This window comes from Betta splendens, chromosome 22, assembly GCF_900634795.4.
Source record: "Betta splendens chromosome 22, fBetSpl5.4, whole genome shotgun sequence".
In the NCBI taxonomy this organism is placed as follows: domain Eukaryota; kingdom Metazoa; phylum Chordata; class Actinopteri; order Anabantiformes; family Osphronemidae; genus Betta; species Betta splendens.
The window spans coordinates 1,365,317-1,389,651 of NC_040900.2; the positions used below are offsets into that span (position 1 = coordinate 1,365,317).

General features: G+C 46.6%; 1 protein-coding gene across 3 annotated transcripts in view; it reads left to right on the forward strand.

Annotated features, from left to right (window-relative positions):
• Positions 1–610: 610 nt before the first annotated feature.
• The window catches only part of arhgap5 (Rho GTPase activating protein 5), a 34,526-nt gene continuing 10,801 nt past the window's right edge, over positions 611–24,335 (forward strand). The window contains exons 1-3 of one of the 3 annotated variants that reach the window (XM_029138478.3): positions 611–902; positions 4,789–8,724; positions 10,432–10,585. In XM_029138478.3, the coding sequence (XP_028994311.1) occupies positions 4,996–8,724; positions 10,432–10,585 (3,883 nt within the window). In that variant the 5' untranslated portion in view covers positions 611–902; positions 4,789–4,995. Of the gene's footprint in view, positions 903–936; positions 1,162–4,788; positions 8,725–10,431; positions 10,586–24,335 lie in introns of those variants that run through there. The other 2 variants (XM_029138479.3, XM_055505557.1) reach the window with 2 other exon arrangements.

Here is a 24,335-nt window from a genome sequence, read left to right on the forward strand (position 1 = left end):
CAATGAGAGCGAAAGAGGAAAACACAAGAATGTGCAACACAAAACCTAATCTGTCCACCCCCACTGCTGCGAGTAATAAGGCGCAAAGGCTCCAACGTTCTGGCATCGTGAACATGCTGCCGAAGCTGGAACTCCATCGTCCAATGTCACCGCGTGACAGAGCTGATGATTCAGTCGGACAGGTTACCTCATAAGGTGGTTTGTGGTGATGTAATGACGTTATTTATTGTCAGCCGCAGAACGGCCCACGGCCCTGACGTGCAGGTGTAACATGTGATGCCTGTGGCTCAGCAGCACAAGTCTGTTTGCCAATGATTATGGGGGAGCACTAGCGTGTGAACAGCCTGATGAGGGAGGTGGTAGTGACACAGGTGTGTCCGACCCGGGGCCTTTTAAAGGTAGGAAGAGGCCAAGAGGAGACAGCGGGGCCCAAACACAGTGTTGGCCCCTGGTGAGTTGCGTTCAGGGACCTGTGTCGCTAACATTATTGTTGTGCAATAGTGTGTTTGTTGTTTCACTTAAAGTTTGCGTGACTTCAGGTAAATATATTTGAAGTATGAATGTGTGTAGGGAGAGAGGCTGAGTGGCGGTGGTGGAGCGACAGGGGAGAGAGAGAGGGAGTCGCCATTGCTGCCTGGCAGTGCTGCTGAGGGGAGGGGAGCAGAGCAGCTTCGGCTTCAGCCTGAACCACACGGACGCCTCCAAAACCCAGCCGAACCCGCGCTCCGCGGCCGCTCGGGACTAAAGGGAGTGGACCCTCCGCTGGACCCGAGCCCGGAGCGGGTCGCACGCCCTGACGAGCGCCGGTGGCGCATTGTAAAGCGGAGTTTCTGGCTGTTACTGTGGGAATGCTTTCTCCTCTGCTCCGCGGTATGTGGATCTGGGAGCGACCATGTTATTAGGTGGGTAGGGGAACGCTTTGGCACCGGGATCGGGACCTCGCTAGCTTAGCCAGCGCTCGTCCTGTGCCGCGTCGGGTGACGCGGGCCGTGGGTCCGGGCCGGTGGAAGCAGCCCGTGCGGGGGTTGGGAGCCGCTTTCTTTCCCCCGGCGTCAGGACGGCTTCGCTGCTAGCGCCAGCTAACCGAGCTAGCAACTCTCCTACCCTCGGCATGCTAGGCTAGCGCAGCTCGGCTAATGCTAGCGAATCGGAGTTGGAAAGGTGGGATTTTCTCTCCTGGAGTATCTGGGCCGGGCCGGGCCGGGTTTCATCTTTCATTTATCCCCGGGAGAAATGAGCGAACAAGCACCGTTTTCTAGCTGCGGTCGCGAACGAGCCACGGGGCATTGACGCATTAACAAAACCGTGTGTTGGGTTTATTCCAGCTTTAACCAACTCGTTAACGTTGACTCCCAAACTCTCTTATTGCGCCGCTGTCTTTATTCCGTAAAGTTGTGCGCGGTGTCGTCCCTTTTCTGGCGTTATAACGCCGCCCGGACGAAGCTCCTAAATGACTTTGTGAATAGAGGATTACGCTCGTGGCTCCGGAGCAGCTCTGTGACCTCGGGTTTGGGCTTTTCGCTGCTCGTCTCCGCTCATCGCTGCGGTGCTGGACGGGGGCATGAGGGTGGAGGCAGGGTCGGAGCCAGGAGTCCCGCGGGGAGGGTTCTGGTTGTGTCCCGACACCATCCCCGGCGTTTCGAGCCCAGATGGTCCCAGCTGCGGTCGGAGCCGGTGCCCAGCGTCACTGAGCCGCGCAGGTCACTGGGTTTGTGCCATTGCATCGACTCAGCCTGATGCGGTTCAGTTTGCCCCGTCCCCAAACTCTCGTTAAAGGGCTGTTCCGGCTTTCTTCTAATCCCTTTAGTGTCTTAAAGAAAATCCACCAAGTGCTAAGTGGTGGAGGGTAAATCATCTGGTATTTAGTATAGATTGTGTCTTATGAAATGATTCAGCGAGGCTCTGTCTCTCTCAGCTTTCTAAAAACAGGTCAAATACAGACTCTTGGATCTAAATGTTGACTTATGCTGCTTCTTGTAGACCAGTATATGTTTTAATTTAGTTTATGCTTTTACAATCGCTGCACCTGTGTCTTCTTTGTCTTTTAGTGTCAGTGTGTTTTAACCACATGAAGGCGTGATCGTCGGGTTGGTTGAGTCCAAACCGTTGTTCTGACATCATTGGCACTTTGGAGGAGTAGAAAGTCAGATGAGTGATGCACTGGTTTAAAATGAGCTTGGACTGTGATTGAATACATACAAGGTGTGTTTAAGGGACATTGTTGTACAAGATGTTCCAGTTCATACTTGTGTAGATGTAATCAAAGGTTTATTTAAATTGGCAGCAATGAAGATGTTTGTTTAGCAGCTCCACGGTGAAGACCAAAATAAAGTTCCCTTCGATGAAACGAAGCGCCGTTAAGATCCAATATAACAACATTTGGTTGTGTTTTGACGTTGATGTTGCGTTTTGCTGTATTTCTCACCATGAGGTGTCTGAGATGTAAAGCGGAGCTCTATTATGCAGCTGAAAATGGCAGTCGCTTACATCTGAGAATGAGTACCTCAGAAACTCGGTGGAGTGCGATCAGTATGCTGTCGCCGCCTCAGCTGGTCAGTCACAGTCAGCGCGTTATTGTAGGAGGGCGGAACAAAGGTAACGTGGTGTTAATGGAGTCCATTTCTCTCATTGTGGGAGCGTCACTCGTTGCTCTTCTAGGAGACAGTTCGTTGATTAATCTTTTCCTGCGGGGAGAGAGTTGTCTGTACCGGAGATCAGAATGTCAATGGGGGAAATATAATGAGTCATTGGCAGCTCATTTAAAGCAGATAGGATGCTCGTCTCAGCGGGAACCCGCTTCTTTTAACCTGCACATCCAGCCGGGTGAAGCGTTGCCAGGGATCGCAAACCTTGCAGTGCGCTCCGCTGTGTTTTAGGGCTTAACAGCGTTTAGTCATCTCTGAAACCAGCTTGCCAACTGATACCTTAATCCCCCTCGCAGCCTCACAGTGAATAGACTAATTATGATGCACGAGGCTACTTTTAGCTATTTGTGTTGTACAAGTTGGCTTCCAGCAGTAATAAAACCATCTCCGTGCAGGTGTTTAACGTGCACAGCTTCTGGCTCCCACCGCTGCTGTTTCTCACCTCATCTTTGTTGCGATAAAACTGATGAAGACATAATGGCAGTGTGTTTTGACAACATAGTGAACGTATCCTTTGATACTGGCTGTCAGATATTCAACACAGATGTGTGGATTTGGGAAGGGATCTTCCCAAACACTGTGGTCTGGACGGGAATCATGGTAGGAATGACAGGCTCTAATAATCAGTTGGTGAGTCGATCAACAGGAAATTAATTGAGTTCAGATTTTCTATCTGCTGGTTGTTTTCTGTTGCCAAGTAAAGACTCTGCTTTTCCTGATTACAATGTCACAGAAGTAAAGAAATGACATTTTCAAATCCCTAATTAGTAAATAAGCCAAACAATGATTGCCAAATTAGTAACAGTTAGTTTTAGACCCAGAGGGAGGAAAACCTTGCCGGCGGGCGTTCGTGCCACTTATTGGTATGTGCACATGTGCAGTGCGTCTCCAGTTCATCAGCTCTGATGTACCTCTCCTTCTCTGCTACAGTCAGGTGTGGCACAGTAACCGCTCTACAGAATAGTGTTTAGATTTTCAAACCTGAACAACCTGCTGGTCTGTTTGCTTTCTGACGTGATCTAATATCCTGGGTGTGTTTGAGGGGAAGGTAGTTTATGATTAGAGGTTATTTAACTGTGAGCTTTGTCGAATGATCAGACAAGTAAGATGAGCTTCCACATGTAACTGAGCAAATAGTGTCTTATATCTGTTCAATTTCCAGGCTTCTTAACCAATTGCCTCTTGTGTAGCTGTGTATCTGCTGCCTTTAGTCAGGTCACGTTAGGGTTCAGGCTTATGTGATTGTGTTCGTACCTGATAATACTAACGGGAAGATTGCACAGGCATTAGCCACATTTGAGCTTTGAGGTGATTTATTTTAAATGAAATAGACAAGATGTGAGTACAAGTAATGGAAGCTGTTAATCCAAATGAACGACTATGGCCAGAATATCATGAAACATTTGCTGTGAGAACCACCAGCAAAATGACCAGGATTATGCATTTAGGCCTAATCGTGTAGCCGTAGGCTCTGCTGATGATAACAAATCTGTGAACTGATTTATTTTCTCTGTTTCACTCTCACAGAGAAGCAAATTATTTCTAGGTCAGTGGCTGTCAAAGGGCTTGAGTTGCATGCCATTTTTATCTTGCCTGGGCACAAATTGGTTGAAAGCACTTCTTTTTGCTGAGGGGGAAAAGTGACATTGTGGAGCACGATCCGTGATTGAATTACTGTCCCTTCCTCTTATATAAGTTGTACTCTCTCAATTTTGGGTTTTGTCTTCTCAAAAGCCTTTTTTTGATATTGCATTTTTAAACATTTATACTTAAAATTTTTAAATTAGCATTTTCATCACATTTCCAGGCTACAAAGCTTTTACTGTAGTTATAAAGCAGCAATCAAAATAATTTACCCAAGGATTTGTGAGCATCCTTTTGTTGTGCTCAACAATGTAAACGTGCACTGTATATTTTTCTGATCACTTCATGTAATAACAGATTAACATGTCTGATTTGTTGTTTCAAACCACTAAACCGTAGAGGTATATTGACATGTCGGCCCCAGAGGGATTAAGAAACAAAAAGCTAATTATATTATTTGTGATAAGGCAGCTGAGGTGCTCTAAGGACGAATCAGTGCAAGTATACTTTTGTTTGTTTTGTCTTTATCTTTCCTAATTGTGAATTCCATGTCTTGCAGGCAGGTGATAAAAGGAGAAACCGGCTGCTCTATCCCAGCTTAGAGAAGCCCCAGGATAGAAACAGAGATAGCGTTGGAGGGGGATTCATCACTACCACGGGAGAATCAGAATGAAAGTGCCTCTGTACTACTAACGAGCAGAACTGGAATGATATCTTGACCTTTTTTCCTGGAAGCGACAGAGTTAGCGATGAGTGGGGGGATATAATGGCCAAGAACAAGGATGCGCGCCCCCCGACATTCGCCGTCAGCGTGGTTGGCCTCTCTGGGACGGAGAAAGAGAAGGGGAATTGTGGCGTTGGCAAGTCCTGCTTATGCAATCGATACGTGCGTCCTGACGCAGACAACTACTATGCGGAGCACACCTCAGTGCTGAGCACAATAGACTTTGGTGGACGTGTTGTTAACAATGACCACTTTCTGTACTGGGGGGATGTTTCCCATCGAGGGGACGATGGGCTGGACTGCAAAATCCAAGTTATTGAACAGACAGAGTTCATTGATGACCAGACATTTCTTCCTCATCGGAGTACAAACCTGCAGCCTTACACCAAACGGGCAGCAGCAACCAAACTCCAGTCGGCAGAGAAGCTTATGTACATCTGCACAGACCAGCTCGGCTTGGAGCAGGACTTTGACCAGAAGCAGATGCCTGATGGGAAGCTAAACATTGATGGCTTTGTTCTCTGCATTGATGTTAGCAAAGGTTGCAATAGAAAGTTTGACGACCAAATGAAGTTCGTCAACAGCCTCTACTCCCAAATTGTTAAATCTAAGAAGCCCATTGTTGTTGCTGCCACGAAATGTGACGAGTGTGTGGACCAGCACCTGAGGGACCTGCAGGCGTTCGTTGCCAGCAAGAAGAACCTGATGCTCATTGAGACGTCAGCACGTTCTAATGTCAATGTGGATCTCTGCTTCAATGCCCTCATTCAGCAGCTGGATAAAACAAGAGGAAAGCCCAAAACTGTGCCATACCTGGAAGCCTATAAAATCCAGCGGCAGCTTGTGGCCTCTGTAACAGATAGATTTGAGAAATTAATGGTGCACACCGTAAGAGATTACCACACCACATGGAAAACAGTGATAAACAACATGAAAGGCCAACCCGACTATGATGAGTTCATCACATTGGAGGGCTCCAAGAAAGCACGAAACATGTTCACAAAGCACATTGCACAGATAAAGCAGGAACACATTAAGAGACGGAGGGAGGAGTACCTGACAACACTACCGAAAACCCTTAACAACCTCCTCAATAACCTGGAAGAGGTCGAGCATCTCACGTGGCCCGAGGCACAGAGTGTCATCCGGAACCGGCCCGAGTTCCACTACTGGTTTCTAGTTTTGGAGCAAACACCATGGGATGAGACAGACCACATTGATAACAGTGACCGCAGGATACCATTTGACCTGCTTGATACCCACGAAGCTGAGAGAATTTACCACAACCACGTCCAACATCTGCTCTCAGAGAAGAGAAGGGTGGAGATGAAGGACAGGTTCAAGAAAACGCTAGAGAGGGTTCATTTTATTAGTCCAGGGCAGCCTTGGGAGGAAGTCATGTGCTTTGTCATGGAGGACGAGGCCTACAAGTACATCGCAGAATCAGATAGAAGGGATGTTTACTGTAGACATCAGCAGGAAATAGTTGAAAGGGCCAAAGAGGATTTTCAGGAAATGCTTTTTGAGCATGCCGAGCTGTTCTATGACTTGGATCTCAATGCCACTCCTAGCTGTGACAAGATGAGTGAAATCCATGGTGTGCTGAATGAGGAGCCCAGATACAGAGCGCTGCAGAAGCTTGCCCCAGATAGAGAGTCGCTTCTCCTCAAACACATTGGGTTTGTTTATCATCCTACTAAGGAGACATGTCTGAGCGGGCAGAATTGTGTGGATCTAAAAGTGGAGCAGGTTTTAGCAAACAGGCTGGTGCAGCTCGACCATGGGCGCTCGAATCTCTACTATAACAGCGCCAACATTGATAAGATCAACCTCTGCCTCCTGGGCAAGGAGGGTCTGTCACAGGAACTGGCCAACGAGATCCGAGCTCAGTCCACGGATGACGAGTACACCTTGGATGGTAAAATCTATGAACTGGAGCTTCTCCCTGTGGATGTTAACTCCACGCTGCTCTTCAGCCACACGTGGGACAATGCTTTCAAGCCACATGGTTGCTTTTGTGTTTTCAACTCTATAGAGTCCCTCAACTGTATCGGGGACTGCATAGGCAGGATCAGAGCAGAGATAGCACAGAGTAGGAGAGACCGATTTGCTCAACCACTACCGTTCATTCTCATCCTGGCAAATCAGAGGGACAATGTTTGCAAAAACATCCCTATCCTGAGGCACCAAGGCCAACAGCTGGCAAACAAGCTGCAGTGCACCTTTGTAGACATTCCATCTGGTGCCTTTCCACGTAAGTTCACCGAATTCCAAATTAAGCAGGGTCTTCGTGCTGTGCTGGATGGACTAAAGCATAACTTTGATGTCTTTGCCCTTCCGCCTTTTATCAAAGACGTGTCCGAGGCAGACCTTAGGATAGTCATGTGTGCCATGTGTTGGGATCCTTTCAGCGTTGACCTCATCCTCTCTCCTTTCCTTGACTCTCATTGCTGTAGTGCAGGGCCTCCAGGGCAGCCCAACACATTAATACTGGACAAGATTATTAGGGACAGCAGAAGGAGGATCCAGGTCACTGTCCTCTCTTACCACTCTGCCATTGGTGTCCGCAAAGATGAAATGGTGCACGGCTATATTTTGGTCTACTCTGCAAAACGCAAGGCCTCTATGGCAACCCTTCGGGCATTCTTGGCTGAAGTTCAGGATGTGATCCCTGTCCAGATGGTGGCAATCACAGACAGCCAGGCAGACTTCTTTGAGAATGACGCTATTAAGGAGCTGATGACGGAGGGGGAGCACATAGCCACAGAGATTGCTGCCAAGTTTACAGCACTCTACTCTCTGTCACAGTATCACAGGCAGACCGAGGTTTTCACACCCTTCTTCAATGATGTGTTGGAGAAGAAGGCGAGCATTGAGAGCTCGGTAGTGTTCGACAGCTCATCACGTGAGTGCACTACTGGTGCCAGTGAAGACGTGTTCCCCACCTCACCGCGCAGCCACTCCTCAGCCTATAACACCTACTACCCAGAGTCAGATGATGACAATGAGGCCCCGCCACCTTACAGCCCAATAGGTGATGATGTTCAGCTCCTCCCTACACCCAGCGAACGGGCCAAGTACCGGATTGACCTGGAAGGCAACGAGTACCCAGTCCATAGCACACCTGTCGGGGAGCATGAACGCAACCACAAAGTGCCTCCACCTGTCCGCCCAAAACCAGTGATCCCCAAACCTAACGTCAAAAAGCTGGACCCCAATCTGCTCAAGACCATCGAGGCTGGGATGCGAAGTAATCGGCGCATGCAGCGTGGGCCAATGACGCACACTGAAGACGTGGAGGCATCAGACAACTATGCAGACCCTGTGGACACGATGCTAAGGCCCAGGGGTCTTCACAGCGATGACATATATGCTGTACCTGATGACGCACACAGCCGTCTGGTCAAAATAAGAAACTTTGGAGGGTTGCATGGTCTTCACGTAGGAGAGGAAGAGAATGGATTCGACAGGAAGTATCAGGCTGGTCGGCGGCCATCGAAGTACAAACACCGCTCTAAAATCCTGTTTAGCAAGACAAAGGCTTACCAAAGACGATCCCACTCTGAAAGCGACGGAGAGGACACTGGACCTGCTATGCAGAAAAAGAAGAAGGGACGGGCCCACAGGGGCAGCGAGGAGGACCCTCTGCTCTCCCCTGTCGACCCCTGGAAAAGTGGGATAGATAACCCCGCTATCACCTCCGATCCTGAGCAGGAGGACAAAAAGCTGAAGAAAAAGAAGACACCCAAGATGCCAAAGGAGCCGAAGAAGGTCAGTCTAATGTGTCATTAATGCTTTTATTTCATTTCTCAGAGCTTTTAAAGTGCTGCAGAGAAGACGGAAGCCACAACACAGACGTTTAAGTCTAAAGACACTGACTGTCAATCTTTTGAATATGAGAGAGTCAAAGTATGTTTGTGTGTGAGTCAGTGAATGGAAGCAGAAGAGATTGTGTGAGCAGCTGTGTGTGTGTGGTGGGGGATATGAGCAGATTTAGGGTTTTAATAGGCTTGGGGCTCATGGCGAGAGTAAACTAATTTGATAATTGATTGATCAGGCCACAGCCCTGAAACGTTTTATGAGCATCCACACCGTACAGGCCCCAAGCAGCCAATAAAGCTCCTTTTAAAAGCTGCGCTGGTGAAGACATTAGGTTTCTGTCTGTGAGCAGAGGCTGCATCTGTGATAAGATGCTGTCTAATGCTGCACAACAACTTCTCCCTGAATGCTTGTCTGAGGCTGCTGAGCTCTACAAGCTTCAGCTGTTTGTCATCTAGACTCCAGGATAAATACTGAAGACATAGACGTCTGAGCAGCTGAACGCTGGGTTGCAACCAAATGCAGAACATAAAACATGGAAAGACGAGGCCAGCAATAAAACATGCCTATAAACACACAGTTAGCTGACTGACTCAAACACCAGAATGCTAGTTTCCAGCCCCCCATTAAAGGCATATTTACATTTGCTGAAACATATAATGGCAATAGCAGCCGGAGATTTTAAGACACTTATCTGAAGCTGCAACATCTGCTTTTGATTAAAAATTTAGTCGGGCGAAAAATATAATCTACAATAATTTGACTGTTGGCATTGCTGCTATTTAGCAATTGCTGCTTTCAGCAAAATAATCACATCATGACAATTCGTGTACGACACACAATTGGACTCTGACAATCGCACACATGCACGCTTGTGAGCACGCCAGCTCGAATCAGATAATAATGTGCAAATGGGCAGAGACGCAGCCACTGGCGCTACATGGGCGTCATGAATGCGGGGCATTGTCGGAACATTCAAACTGTCTTTGATAATCAGAGAGCAGCGCGAGCGCACAACCAGAAGGTACAAAATGGAAGGTGTTTAGTAGCCGTCCGGACCAATTACAGACGAGCCCCAACGCTGTAGGCATGACAACACTTTGAAGAGCAGGGGAGTGTGGGAAATCAAAGCCACCTCAGCACCTTGTTTCTTGCCCCAGCGTTGGTCGTGAATAACGGTTTTGTCTGTGGTTTTCTTCTTTCTTCTCGTCTTCCTCCACATGAACCTCCCTCCGCTTTCTCCTTTCATCCCCCTGACTTTCTTTCTGATCTATTCCCTGACTGCCCTCCTCCTCCTCTCCTCTGATATGTTCTGCCTCCTCTTCAACCTCTCTCCTCCTCCATCTTCTCTCCCTCGTGTCTTTTTTTGCCTCCATCTGCTCATGCGCTTAATTTTCCTTAACTTTGCCTGTTTGTGTTTGTTCCTCCATCGTCCTATCTGACATCTTTTCTCTTTTTACTGCATCACAATCCTTTCTTTAAAATAATTTTCTGTTTTTTCTTCAATGTCACCTCTTGTTTTCTTGATCATTAATGACTCTTTCTCTTTCACACCTTTTCATCTTTATTATTAACCTGGTCTTCCCGGTTTCACTTTTCTTTCACTCCCCACTTCATTTGTTTCTTTCCGTCTTTTAATCATCCCTTCTGCCTGTTTAGGGAAAATCCATCAAGCCCCCCAAGCCTCTGTATCCTCCCACCCGGAGAACCTGGGAGAGCAATTACTTTGGCGTTCCCTTGCAGAACCTGGTGACCCCAGACCGACCCATCCCGCTGTTTATCGAGAAATGCGTTGACTACATTGAGCGAACAGGTGAGTCACACGTTTCTCGTTATGTCTGTCATAGCGCTTCTTCTTTCTATCTCTGTGTAACATCTCCTGCCTGTTCAGATGCATCTAGGCCCCCAGGCTGGTGTTTCATAACTCCTTATAGATCAAGCTTGTTTGGTTTTACTTGGCAACGCTTTTCTTTGCTGTGAATGTGCTTCTGATGTCTTTTGAACTGAGGCTCTGAGTGAGAGAATGTAGGTTTGAAGCATATTTGCAATGGGAGGGGGAAACGCAATGATCTCCTTTCTAAGGAGGTTCACCTCTGGGCTCTGATGTCACTTGCCCAACGTGTATTGTTTGGTCTATCAACCTGCCTGTGAGGCCGCCAGTCAATACAAGCCATGTGCTGCTTCATTGGGTTTGTGTTTGATGTGCTGCCAAAGCACTACTGCAGTGATTGTACTATAAGATGTAAAAGATTACAGAGATTAAACAGCGAGTTAATGCGAACGCCTCAGTTTGTCAAACATGCACAAGGATGAAGAACCAAATGAGATGGTACCAGTGACACGTCCTGATGAATATTTTGTGAACTTCCCTTACGTCACAGACTTGTGTTGAAATGCCCCTGAGCAAGGCAGTCGGTAAGACCCAATCACTGGCTTGTTCTAGTTAAATAAAGCTTTGAAATAAGGCTCTTGGCCTGTTTGGACATGTGTCTCCGAGTGACGCAAGCCTCCAGTGCATACCGGGTATGCGCCTGGCTTCCTGCCCAGCTGTTGTGAAGAAGGCCTCTAAGGTCTGAGATTCCTCAGTGAAGTCATAGTTTAGCTGGGTATTTATACGCTCTGTGGCAGACACTTGATCCAGAGTATCTGATCGCTTTCAGAGTATATGTTTTGTTTATGGCTGAGCTCGTAGCCAGGTTCTTTTTTAGTGTGTTGTTCTGCATGTATACGCACATAAAGCCTCTCCACTGTGTGTTATAGACCAAAGCAGCTTCACCAAACTTCCTCTGACCACTGACATCAATATTTCAAACATATTTAATATTTTATGAGTTTGTTGCATAATGTATTTACACACGGTCCAGTACTTCTTTCCTCTGAATGGGCTCTAAAAAGCAAAAGCGACCTCAAAGTAACTTCTCCTGCCAGAGTCACATTCTGTGCGATAGTGACTGACGTGACGTTTCCTGTTGAGCCTCTGCTGCTGCTGCTGCTGCTGCTGCTGCTGCTGCGTGTTTGTGGGCTCAAATCAGGATCAGTTCAAGTATTTGTAGAAGTTAGAAAATGGTCTCTGAAGGTTTTTTTGATGTTGTTTTAGGGACAGTTGTTTGGAATTGCTCCCACTGCAGCTAAATAGATGCAGGAGCCTTTCAGCTGTTTACCAAAGAAAACAAATCACTTCAAATATGGAAACACATTTTATCAAGTCCTTTCTATTTTCTCTCATCCTCCCTCTGAAGCCATATGTTCAGCAAATGTATAGTTTGTACTGTAAATGAGGTGCTTCCTGCGTTCCTACTGTTATTCACTGAGTTCTGTTCTGTTCTGAAGGTAGCGTTTGCTTTTGAGCTCTTTACGTTCTGGGGCTGTTAATTCCTGTCCTGAAAATCCCTTCCGAATATGTTTTGATATTCAGCTGGATCTACATGAGCCCGTTGGTGGCTGCCAACCAAATTTAGGATTAATCCCAGCGCTGTATGTGTGTGGATGTGCATGTGTGGGCGGACGCCTGCCAGTTGACAGCAGTGTTTTGGAGATTTCATGGCCAGTGCTGTGAAACCCTCTAAGTCCAGACGGTCTGTTGGGTGGATTTAACAGCTTTCCCCCTCACTTATTTTTCCAGAATATCATTTCTCAGCAGACGCTGCAACAACATCTTTGTCTCTTTGTTTTTTCCTTAAACCTACTCTTGTGTGAGGTGTTTCATATCCAGACAGCTCTTACAACTTGATGAGACTTTCCAGGTTGTTTCCTTGTTAGGGGGCCTATGCAGAGGCTTCGGTAGCCTCCTGTGCAGCCTGCTGCATCCTCCTTGTTAGCTGTCTAATCTGCTTGTATAACAAATTTGAGTTTATAGCTCAGAGGGTGGGGCCGTCCTGCAAACACAGTGCACAGTGGAAAACCTGGGTTCAAACTCATGTATAATCTATTACATTTGGCCTCTGTTGGTTAAACTCTGCCGGAAACTGTTAATCTGTTACTTATATCATCGAGATATGACAGAGAAAATAGTAGCAGCAATGTAGTAAAAGGTTAGTATAGTTGGTCGGTCTGGTCTTTGTGGGCAGAGTCTATATATGCATGACACAAGAGCAGCGTGCACAAATAGACCCATTAAAATAGAAACTCAGTGTATTACACTATACATACCAGGAGCTAATTGGACCATAGGATGAGGCTGACACACTGACCTTGCTGTGGACAACTTACTATATGCTCTAATCCACAGCCGACTAAGAGATTAATCAATTTATTGTTTCCTCTGCACAGTAATCTACAATAACAGCTGATCTTAGCTTGAGCCCTGGACTGGTCATCGTGGCTTTGCTCGTACAGGGGAGCAGAAATCTGCAGCAGGCCAGACAGCTGGTTGCTGGAGTTTAACAGCATGTAATAGGCTGCTGCAGCTGAGAGGCAGAGAGGTGGCAATAGCTATTTGTGGTGCCTGTGGTTTCAGACCAGAAAGTGTCGGAGAAAAGCTGTGACTTTGTGAGACAGTGTGGCTGTAAATGTGCCTGGAAGCGTGGCGGTAGAAACCGTGCTCGTGTCTGACCTTTATTTTATGTGTTGCTGATAAGACTGTGCTTCGCTTCATCCACTCCTGAAGTTTCAGCTTTTACGCAGATATTTGACATTCCTGAGCTTTTATTGCTGCAGCGCTTTGTGAGATTTTTCCAGGATGTAGCTCATTAACTGTACATCTGTGCCAAGAGTTTTGTCTTAGTTGGTAGCATCAAAGAAAGACTTTGATAAAATGCTGTCATTAAACAAAAATGATGTAGGTTCTTTGCTGCTCCTGTTTTCTTTGAGGAGTGCTGCTTGTTAGTGCATCAAAGTCACTGTATTCAACTAATAACACAACTAACAGGCTTCCCTTCAGCCTTGCAAACCCTTTAAGGGTTGTTGATTTAAATCATACAGAACGAGGCAAATCTTCCTTAAAAAGAAAGGATGCCCTTGAAAACACTGCAGTAGATTAAAACTCAGCCTTTATTCATCATCTTGCCTTAGATTATTACATTATTACCTGGAATGTTTGTGGTTTGACATGCTGATAAATTAACCGTAGGAGCCAATAATGCGTTTTTACAGGCAAGGTGATTTTAACTTCCAGTGAAGACACAGCTTTCATCCTTTCTCGATCCACCAGTCGTTATGTGTTTGTCTTAGGTAGATGTTCGATCAGGAGGCTGCTGGGTAGTTAATGCTGTGGGTTTCTTCTTCCTTCAAATGTGGAGATTTCCAGCAGAATGATTGGCGTGTTGTTTGATTACACGCGCTCTCCAGTCAGAGTTAAATGCTTTGTGTCGAGTGGTCGGACATCCAGCCTACATTCATCACCCCGCTGTCCGGCCCATACGTCCATATGGTCTTATGCTGTCATAAAAGCTGAATAAATATACATGTTCCTGAATGTGTGTGAGTGTAAAGAGTGGGCGTGTGTATACTCGAGTCTAAACGATTGTATGTGAAGGAGAGTTTGCTTTTCTGTCCCACAGGACAGAGTCTGCCTCCGCCTTGGGCATCTCTTTGTACGTCTGGCCTTTACAGCACAGTGATGGGTCCTGACCTTACATTTCTCTCAAATGCAGCAGACAGGGGATCATGCTTTTAGATGGTCACGCTTTTACCCAAGTGTATAAGGTTGAGCACAAATCTCTACTCTGTATTTTCAGCATTAAGCTCTTGCTGTTATCCGTAGCCTTGTAGAGAACTCGGTGGCAGAAAAACTTCAATTTCTACTAGCATCCACTAGTGTGGAGGTGAAGGGTCAGAGCTGCAGAGACCTGATAATACTTCTGGGAGAGAATTGCTGTGGAAAAGAAATCAAAGAGACTACAGAAGAAGGCAGAGGATTAAAAAAAAAAAAGAATGAATAGCGAGTGGAAAGAGGGTGACATGAGGTAGTTCTTCAAAGTCTCCTGCCCACACACTCTGCATCCTCCCTCTCTCTATGAGGAGTGAACTCACACATTTACAGAACAGTAGTAGCTTTAGAAAAACGAGGGAAATGCAGGTGAGGAGTTTCAGGTCAGTGAATACAGCAGACGTCACTGCTGTCCAGCCGTCGTGATGTCCTTCTTGCTTAGTGGTTTTTAACTGAACTGTAAACCATGAATCTAAATTAAAACCGTTATGCACGTATTTCAGAGACTGGTGATAAAGTCGAGGCTCAATCCCCCGGTCTTTGTCAGTTCCTGCCCATATTTGATCAGGTTTAAGGACAGTTTCACTTTTTAAATTTCTGATCTGAACTGTCAAGCTAAAACCTTGTTATTAATACACGACACTGAGGTAAATAATTAACTCTGAGTGCTCACTGATGCTGGGCTCTGATGCAAATTCTCCATATTTTATATGCCACCCATGTGCCATGCTTCCTCAGCTTTTAGTAGCACTGTTAAGTAACCAGATCAGTGCACAAGCCGTTGTGTATAAAACATGTCCTTTTCTCAAACAAAAGAGCACTTGTACGTTTCATCGGATGGAAAGCTGTTATTCTGTTCTACTTGTCCTGGTGGTGAAAAGCTCCAAGAAACAGTTGAAGTGAGATGTAAGTCTGTGAAGGTAAAGCAACGTCTCTCTTCCCAAAGCTCTTTTGGTTCCTCCAAGTTGCTGACATCTTGGTAAATAAAATGTCCAAAACACACAAACCCCAGGGTCCAGTCTGCACCAGCTACAGCTGCGTACGTTCTGCTCTGCCATCAGCTTAAACTCCACAGTTAAAGCAGCAGTGAAAGAGATACCAGTCGATTGGAACTCCAACTCTCAACTTATGGACCTCAAGGTAAAAGTTAGGTCCCAGAGTAAAACCTGTGGCTCAGCCGGTTCCTGGAGTGGAGTCGTGGATGATGAGCAGATGGCTGTGGCTGCACATGCCAGGCCACGCAGCTCCCTTCACTCAAACACGGTTAGAGAAGTTTTATTAAATGTTTCCTGCTCCCCAGAGACACCAAATGGTATTTGGCACGGAGGCTGGGGGAGAAGAGGGAGCGAGGTAGAGCAATGATTAAATGGCTTTTTGATGTTGATGCATTTGGAAATCCCATTGGTTGTTATCTTCCCCAGCACTTAGCATAATGTGAGGAAGGATGGATGGAAGGAGTGAAACAGGAGACGAGCTTCTGCTCCTCAAATGAACTTCCATTGGACGTTAGGCTAATTAAAACAAGGCTTCAAGTTTTTTTGTGGAAAATGTTCTTTGATGGTGGGGTTTGTCTGTTTTTTATCAAATTATTCTTTAATACTCCTAATTTCACTGCATAAATGTGATTTCAATTGTACATCAATGTTCAGAATGCAAAAAAATAAAAAGCTCTAATGAAGGTATTTTAATGTAAAGAGCCTGTAGCTGTTGTTTAACGTCTACTTGCTTCGAGTTTGGCACCGTTGCAAGTAATTCAAAGCAGGAGCATAAATTAAACTGTACTATGGATGTTGCCGTTTGTGCCAATGCCTCTGGGATTGTTTTGCACATGTAGATGTATTTTTCTGTGACCATGGAATAAAAAAGGTAAAACCGCGGATCCCCAGCGGACGAGGAGGTTCATTCAGAAGCCACATCACTCAGGCTGCTGATGATTGGCTGTCGTCAGCCGGCTTCAGCGAATTCAGTGAAATATGTTTATAAAAGCAACTCATACATTTTTGATGTACATCCTCGAACCCAGTGGCTGGAAAGACGTAGTTCAGGATGATATGAAGGCTACAAAAGCACAAATGACAGGCGTGAGGGATAATTTTAATATACTGAGCCCGTCTGCCCTTTCCCGTCAGTCATCCTCCTCCTTATTACGTCTCAGTGAAGCCCCTGTGCTTCGGTGGAAGAAGTCGACTCCAGTCAGCTCTGCCCCCGGTTCCTCCTGCTGGCAGCAGAAACACTGCACTGTTCAATGGGCCGGGTGCTCCCAGCGGTCTGAAGGGAGCGTCTAACTGTTGGACCCGTGGCCCAGTCACGCTGCCGTCTGTCTGAGGAGCGCCTCACATCGTTAGCAGCTTCGTTTGGAGAAACAACCACAGCGGCCTGAAACCCGGCGCCGGCCCAGCGGCGTGCGTGTGGGCACTGGGACGTGATGGTCGGACCCCCGCGTGTGGGTTTGAGGGCACCAGCAGCCGTGGGTGTCTGCCAATCGATGTGCAGCCACTCGGTCGTGTGCGTAATTTAAGTGAAATCCCAGGTTTGTTTACACACTTCATTCCAGAGGAAGTCAAACCCTTTATTACAACAGAAGTAATTTGTTTTTGACTCGCCTTTGTTCTCTGGAGTTTTTCTCCACTGGACCGGGAAGTCACCGAGTACGAAATCTTGACCTTTTACAATTACATCCGGGTCACTGATGAATTTCATTTCTCACATGAACGCGTCGAGTCAAACTCTGGGGTTTGTGATATTTCAGCAGCAGCAGGTGTTTCATACAACGTTGTTACGATGTCAGGCTGCACTGATTAACTCATTAACTTCCTGCTGGTTTCTTCTGACAAGCCAACCTCTGCAACCTTTGACTGTTTTACAGCAATAATCTAATAAAAGAAGTGTCCACTCGTTTAGTCTGAGTCACGGCCTCTGCTGAGCATCTTAATAATTGGAGCACAAGTCACTAAGTGGTGTTTGGTTTTTCCCAGTTAGAGAGGGGGACTGGGAGCTCACAGGCGGATGGTTGGTTGGGCTTTAACCACATGTGATGAACCACCAGCTGTGCGTGCGTGCGTGCGTGCGTGCGTGCGTGCGTGCGTGCGTGCGTGCGTGCGTGAATGTGAGTAAGGGGATGTTCCGGTGGTAATTGTGGTCACACTGAGGTGAGGCTGAGTCTGTGTCATTAATGGTGATCACAGAGGATGATGTAAGGCGCACATATTACACACACGCATCAGACCGTGGAGCAGGTATTTTTATTAAAATAATCCAGTAATTGGTCTTTAAAGCACCAAAAACCTGGATGATGTGTTGAATCTGAATGTCTGGTGCCTAAAAAGAGATTGTTCTGCTTTTATCATAAGATGCACCAGATACTTGTCATGAGCAGCTAGCAGAGCTTTGACTTCCTGGTGGTCGACTGTGTGTGTGGTGCCTCTGGACGACTGTTGGAGCAGCCAGTCCTCCATCACGCCCCCCCCCTCCCTCCTTTCCTGGGGAGCAGGGGAAAGCGGGACTCTGCCCCTTTCATGCAGGCAGCCCCTTCCCTCTGGGCGAGCGCTGCTCTTTCTGCGTCCTTTACCCGCCCTCTGTTTTTCTCACTTGTTTGTTCTCTGTGCGTCGATCGTCCCCAGAGAGAGAGAGAATTAAGTGGCCGTAGTTCTGCCTTTGTAACTCAGTTAATTGAATGTGATTGCCTGTTTTTGGCCTCAGCAACATCCTCGCTCATTTACTCTGGTTAGTTAAGGCTCATTCAGTGGTTTGGCTTTTTTCCATATTTAGACAATATTTCAGCAAAAGTTACTAATAATTGGCCCAAATTACCTTGTTTGATCTTCTGAGTAAATATTTAGTGTTTGTATTTCCAGTTGACTCTTTTCAGTTTTGTCACGTCTGGTGTGCTTCACACACCAGACGTGAGGTCACAGCGAGCAGGAGTCCGGACCAGCGGCGATAGATCAGAATAATTCCAACCTAAAGAAGGCTTTCTGCAAATTCACCTCCTGTGTCGGTGATATATTTCTCTCTTCATGTGAGAGAGCCAGTACGAGGATTAGATTAAGGCAATTGGTTGTGGCCCCTGGCGTGTGTCTGCACCGAGTATTAGGGCGGCGTCCAAACCTGAAGGCGAGGGACAGACGAGGCCGGTATGAGCCCGGCCGGGGGCTAAAACGCCCTGGTAGGAGGAATTAACATGCTACCGGGTCTGTGTGTGTGTGTGTGTGTGTGTGGGGGGGTGAAGAGAAAAAGGGAAATGGGTGAGGGAGAGGCTGGTGCAGTGCCACCTGGCTCCGAGGCAGTCATCTGGCCTAATGGGACTGTGTGTGTGTGTGTGTGTGTGTGTGTGTGTGTGTGTGTGTGTGTGTGTGTGTGTGTGTGTGTGTGTGTGTGTGTGTGTGTGTGTGTGTGTGTGTCCGTCCTGTGGCTGCAGTCGAGCAGTCCAGTCTTCCATTTGTTTGCCTTGAAAAGCCCTTATGTTGTCCTTCTCCCTCTTTTCTCCATCTCTCTTCCTCTCATGTTCTGCCATGATGCCGCCAGCGAACATGTGAGCGCGTGGAGAGCAAGCTAGCAGACGAGCAGCAGCGAGAACCGAGCAGCGTTAGAACAAGGGACGTTTCATGGGCGGCACAAGTCCATTATTTAGAGAAACTTCAACGCACAACTGGCCAAAGGCAGCAATGATAGAGACAGATAATCTGTGTGGGGGAGTCTTCAAAAATGAGATGACCAAGATTATAAAATGACCTCTATTGGTTTGACTTTTAGCCATTTAACGTATTCTTCCACCATCGTATGGTTGGAGTTTCATCCTCCTGGAAGAAAACGCGTAGTGAAACTCATGAACCACGTCTGAAGGTGCAGGATATTTGACTTGTGGAATTTCTCTTCCAACCTTCCAGCAAACCTACTGTTTTATTTTAAGGTTTTAAAAATGCCTCAGTCCATGTTAATGTAAAGTGGTGGTTTAATGCGGAGGTTATTTTTGATGACACATTTTTAGCAGCTAACCAAAACCAGGGGTTTTACCATCGCATTATTGAATGTTACAGAAAATAGTATTATGAAGCTTAAATAGGACTGAGAAACAAAAAGGAAAATACACCACAGTCACAGATCTTTACTGTCACATCAACTGGCACCAACCTTCATTTAACTTTTCCACCGTAGCGCCATTTTCATTCAGCTTGTTTTTTTGATTGTGATAGTTTCTATAGTGAGTGGTGGTTTGACATGTTGTGTCCAGTCTGTTGGAAATGACCAAAAACATCTTGGCTACGAGTTCGGGAGGCTGCGCCTCTCCAATTAATCCTGTTTTGCTGACATTCAGCAGAAAATGAAATGTTGAAATAAACTCTGACAACCTTAACCTCGGCACTTTCTGCTGATAAGACGACAGCAGGAAAAAGGTCCCGGCTCATTGGTATTGTCACATCTGTCTCAGCCGATCACGAGTGAAATGTCACCTTGTTCCAGCCGCGACTGCAGGTCTGATGATCGGTGTCATTTCCAATGAGCGTTTCCCCAAACTCCGTTGAAATTTGTTGAGCAGCGGGTGACGTTATCTTCAGTAACACATGCCTCTGCTTCATCTCGGCCTCGCCGCTAACGGAGCTGGGGCTCACTCATCTCATTGATGAGTGTGTGCAGCGTTTCCTGTGTTGTGCGTCATGTCTGTGTCATTGCAGGTCTGACTGTGGTGGGTTTAGTGTCTGATCATGGCCTCACGTCACCACAACATGCGTGTGTCATTAGCTCAATGAACTGTGGCTGTTGGATCTGCTGGAGGTGTTGAGGGCGAGTCTTGGTGGCCGTGGGGGTGATGGTGGTGATGGTGGTGAGGGTGATTCATCATGATGGTGATGGTGGTGGTGGGGGGGGGGGGCCTTCAGCTGGACATTTGCTGCAGGCTTATCACACATACGCATGCCGTTCCTTCAGATGTAGGAACCCCCTCCAACACAATGCATGACTTTGTTGAAGGGTTCTCTTTTACTGTGTTCTGACTGAACCCCTCTGGACTGAACCCTCTTCGTCCGTCCTCCTCTTCACCTCATCCTCCTTTCTGGCTGTCTATCATCTTATCATCTTTCCTCCCTTAAATCTCTATTTTTTCTCCTTGCTCCTTCCTCATCATCCTCATCCTCTCCTCTGTTCCTCTTCTTTCTGCTGCTCCATTTGTACATATTCTTGTTTTGCTCCTCGATGTTTCTTCTGTTTCTTCGGCCTCTTTTCTTACTCACTTTTCCCACTCCCACTCTTTCTCATTCTTCTCCTTCCAGCCTCTCATCGTACTCTATTTATGCTCTTCCCCCACACCTTCTCCGCCTCATCATTATCTCCTCACTCCTTCCACGTCTCCCCTGGGTTGTCACTCAGCCTATCAAATCCAAATTCACATTGTGTGCGTGTGTTGGAGCACAATGACACATTAAAAATGTAGAATGTGCTCAATTATTAGTAGCAGAATGTAACAGTGAAGACATGTACATGTATGTGTGTTGTAGAGCGGACTCTTTAGTACTGGCATCATGAAATCACCCCAGCTCACAGCTTTTTCACATCAATTAAGAATTAATCAACATTTATTTTATTTTACAGAATCTCTGAATTCCTAAATCCAGGTTCTTTGAACCTTTGTTTGTATAAATAAGAATATAGAAATTGAAAGCAGCTGTGGCTCAGGGTGTAGTCTGGGTTAGCCATTAATCACGTGTTTGACGGTTCAATCTCCAGCCACCACATTGCAGCGTCCTTGGGCAGCGTAGCCACTTACTTTACAATCACTTTGGACCCATGAAGAATTTAAGTTTGATATTGGCCATCAAATAATATATTATTTAATAAGAAAAATAGCAATAAATGTGAGGCCTGATTATTAATTAATCTTCATCAGGATGAAGGTCATTAGAGGAAAACCTGAAGTGAGAAAGGACGAATAGAAAGTGAACAACTGGTTGTAAATAGAGCAGTAGCTTAGGTAGCGGCAGTGTGATGGCTCTATTTATAACACTGGGCCATCTGTCTCGGTTTTATTAGAAATTAGTGTGCGTGTGCGTGAGTCGCCACCCGCTCCTGTCGTTTCTTAAAGCTGGACATCTGTCCAACATGAATTACAGCAGTGCAGGCTTTCACTGTGAGGAGGCATGTGAGCGGTTTGAGCTGTGGATCGTCCAGTGGTGCGTTTTATATGTAGTTGCGATTAATTCAAATAGTCTGAGATGCAGCAGGAATGAATGTAAATGAAAGGCGACGTCAGGAACAGTCAAGGAAGCAGGTTGTAAAAAGAAGCTTATGAGCTGAGAGTAGGAGGATGTGAACCAGTTTGACCACGGCTGAATGTGATATCACAGGCTATGTGTCCTGTTCTCAGTGTGTGACTGAGGATGCTCATGTGCACAGTGTAACAACAGCAGCAGATCACTGATCAGTTTTCTCCCCTGCACGTCCCTCGCTGACCTTTAGGGCCCGAGACTTCATGGGGAAATGTCAAGGTTGCTGTGGACTCATCTTGTTACGAACGCCTGGAGGGAATTTCTTTAGCTTCGCCACAAATGTCCCCTTGGACTCGAGTGTAGGAAACAGTTTGAGCTCATAGGTCGAGGTCACTGGCGTCAGGTCCGTCCCGCTCTGGTGGACGTGACATCACATAAAAGCCTTGAGGGGACGCCATAAATGAGCCACTCGCCACGGGGGGTTCTGAAGCCTCAGACAGAGACTGAGGCAAAGTTTGGGTTCGCATAAATACTGAAATATGCCGAGACAGAGGTCACACTCCTCAGACTCACATCACATTAGTTTCGGTTTCAGTCTGACTTATAATGGCCTCTACTGTCTCCCACTTGCTCCTCTCTTTGTCTGTCTACAGCCTTTTGTCCAGCACATGCACCGTTTAGTGGATTAGAGGGTAGATACCGAGTGAAAAGCACAGGGAGGTGTAGGTGGTGGTGTTTATGGTAATAGCAGGTTAACTGTTCTCCTCCCTGCAGCAGCTCACATCTCCTACCGCCTCTGTCCTCTTCCACGTCCCCCCTCATTTTACTCTGTGATAAAACACAGAAAATAAGGTTCTCAGATTCAGGGAGACAGGACGTAAATGAGACATTTACACATCAGAAAGCGACAGAAAGAAAGAGCAGCAGTTTGAAACATTTTACCCTGTGTCCCCTGTCAGCTGCTGCTTCTCATCAGCAGAATAAACGCTCCGTTGACAAAAGGCAGCTTGAAGAAAAAACATTCTTGGATATTTTCTCCTAGTGTTGAATTGTCTTGATTAGTTTAATGAAGTGAATGTAATATATATTTGTTCCCATTGCACAAACTAAAAGAGCCCTGAAGTGGTTTATAACAGCTAAATCCTCCAATAGTTGGAGGATTTAGAGGATTATAAACAAATGGTCAGAATAGATGCAGCAGAGGACGAGGTGCTGACTTCATAAGTATCGGTCAAGCTTTAAAGGGGCCTGATCCTACAAAGTGCATCTTGATGGCTGCGGCGCCAGCGGCCCAGGTTCTCGTTAAGCTGCGTGTGGCTCTAACTGGGGCAGGTTCCCTCGTTTCTTCCCTTGACCGTCAGCATCACTGATCAACATCAGGACCAACGCTGCAGTCGGGAACTTGAGGCAGCGTCTGCTAAAAGAGCGCATGAAGAATCGCAGGTTTCTCCTGCACCATGAGGCCTCGGCTGCACAGACGCTCATCCGGCCTCTGTAGCTCTGTAGAAGTCATTTGATATGGACACAGAGAAGCTGGCCGTGTGATGAAGTGGTGAGTTACCAGTGGGTATTTGAGCGCTCGCTGCTCCTGTTGTAAAGGTGGCTAACGGACTGACTCCAGACCGCTGCTGCAGCCTGTCGTCTGCTGGGACGCGTGGGCGGGGTCGCGGGTTATGGCTCTAGTTATCCAAGGTGCCCACATATTAAATCATACTTGCGCTCACTCTGCAGCCTATGTATTGATTTATATTGACCCACGGTTGTGCGGAGGGTCGGCCATTAAATTAACACACAGGCAGAGAAACTGATGACTCCACCAGAGCACAGCCTCCACTGTGAGCGCGCACGCGAGGGAGGGGAGACAAAGAAAGTGCTTACTTTAGGTCATTACGTCCATACACATAAAGCTGAACTCTCTCTGCTGGAGTGTATCGGCAGCAGAATGACTTCCAGACCAGGGAGCTCACATCATTCTTCAGCCTTCAGAGGATTGTGGGAAAGCTGTGTTTGGTTTCCTCAGGGGAAACAAGCGCTTTTACCTGCACATTCATCTTCCTCATATTCCCTGTGTAATGAGCAGGATCAGTCCTAAATGTCCTGGATATGAGAAAGTGGAACATGCAGGCTGCGCTGTGCTGATACGAAGTGGAGGCAGCAGATCGTGTTTGTTGTTGGGTTTAGGATTAACACAGTGAGACGGTGTGACCATATGTAGACGTAGATAAAAACACTCAAACGCAGCACACGTCCACCTCTGACCCCTCAAACCGCTTTGTGTTATGAGCATTTATGCTTATTTAGATTGAACAAAAAGCAGGAGCAGCATTAAAATAATTCCGTCAAAGCAAATGTGGGGTCAGATACTATTTCTTTATGTTTTATAGATAAAGTCTGTGCACTGAGCCTGAAAGTGTAACTCGGGCTCAGCTAAAAGCAGATGTTTTCACAGCAGGGTCTGATTTTCCTAAAGTAAGATTGGTGTTAATGAGAATGTATGAAGGGGGTCCCAGCACCGAAACCTACAGCAGCTTCACTCAGACCTCCTGTTTTACAAATAGAAACTCTGAAACCACCAGTAGACCAGCGCTCTGGGAGCGATGAGGTCTTTAAGATGAGATGGAGCTGCATCATTAAGTGCTTTGTGTGTAGGGAACCACTGGAGAGACGCTAATGTAGGAGATGCATGATCTCTGCTGCTGATTCCAGGCAGAACTCTA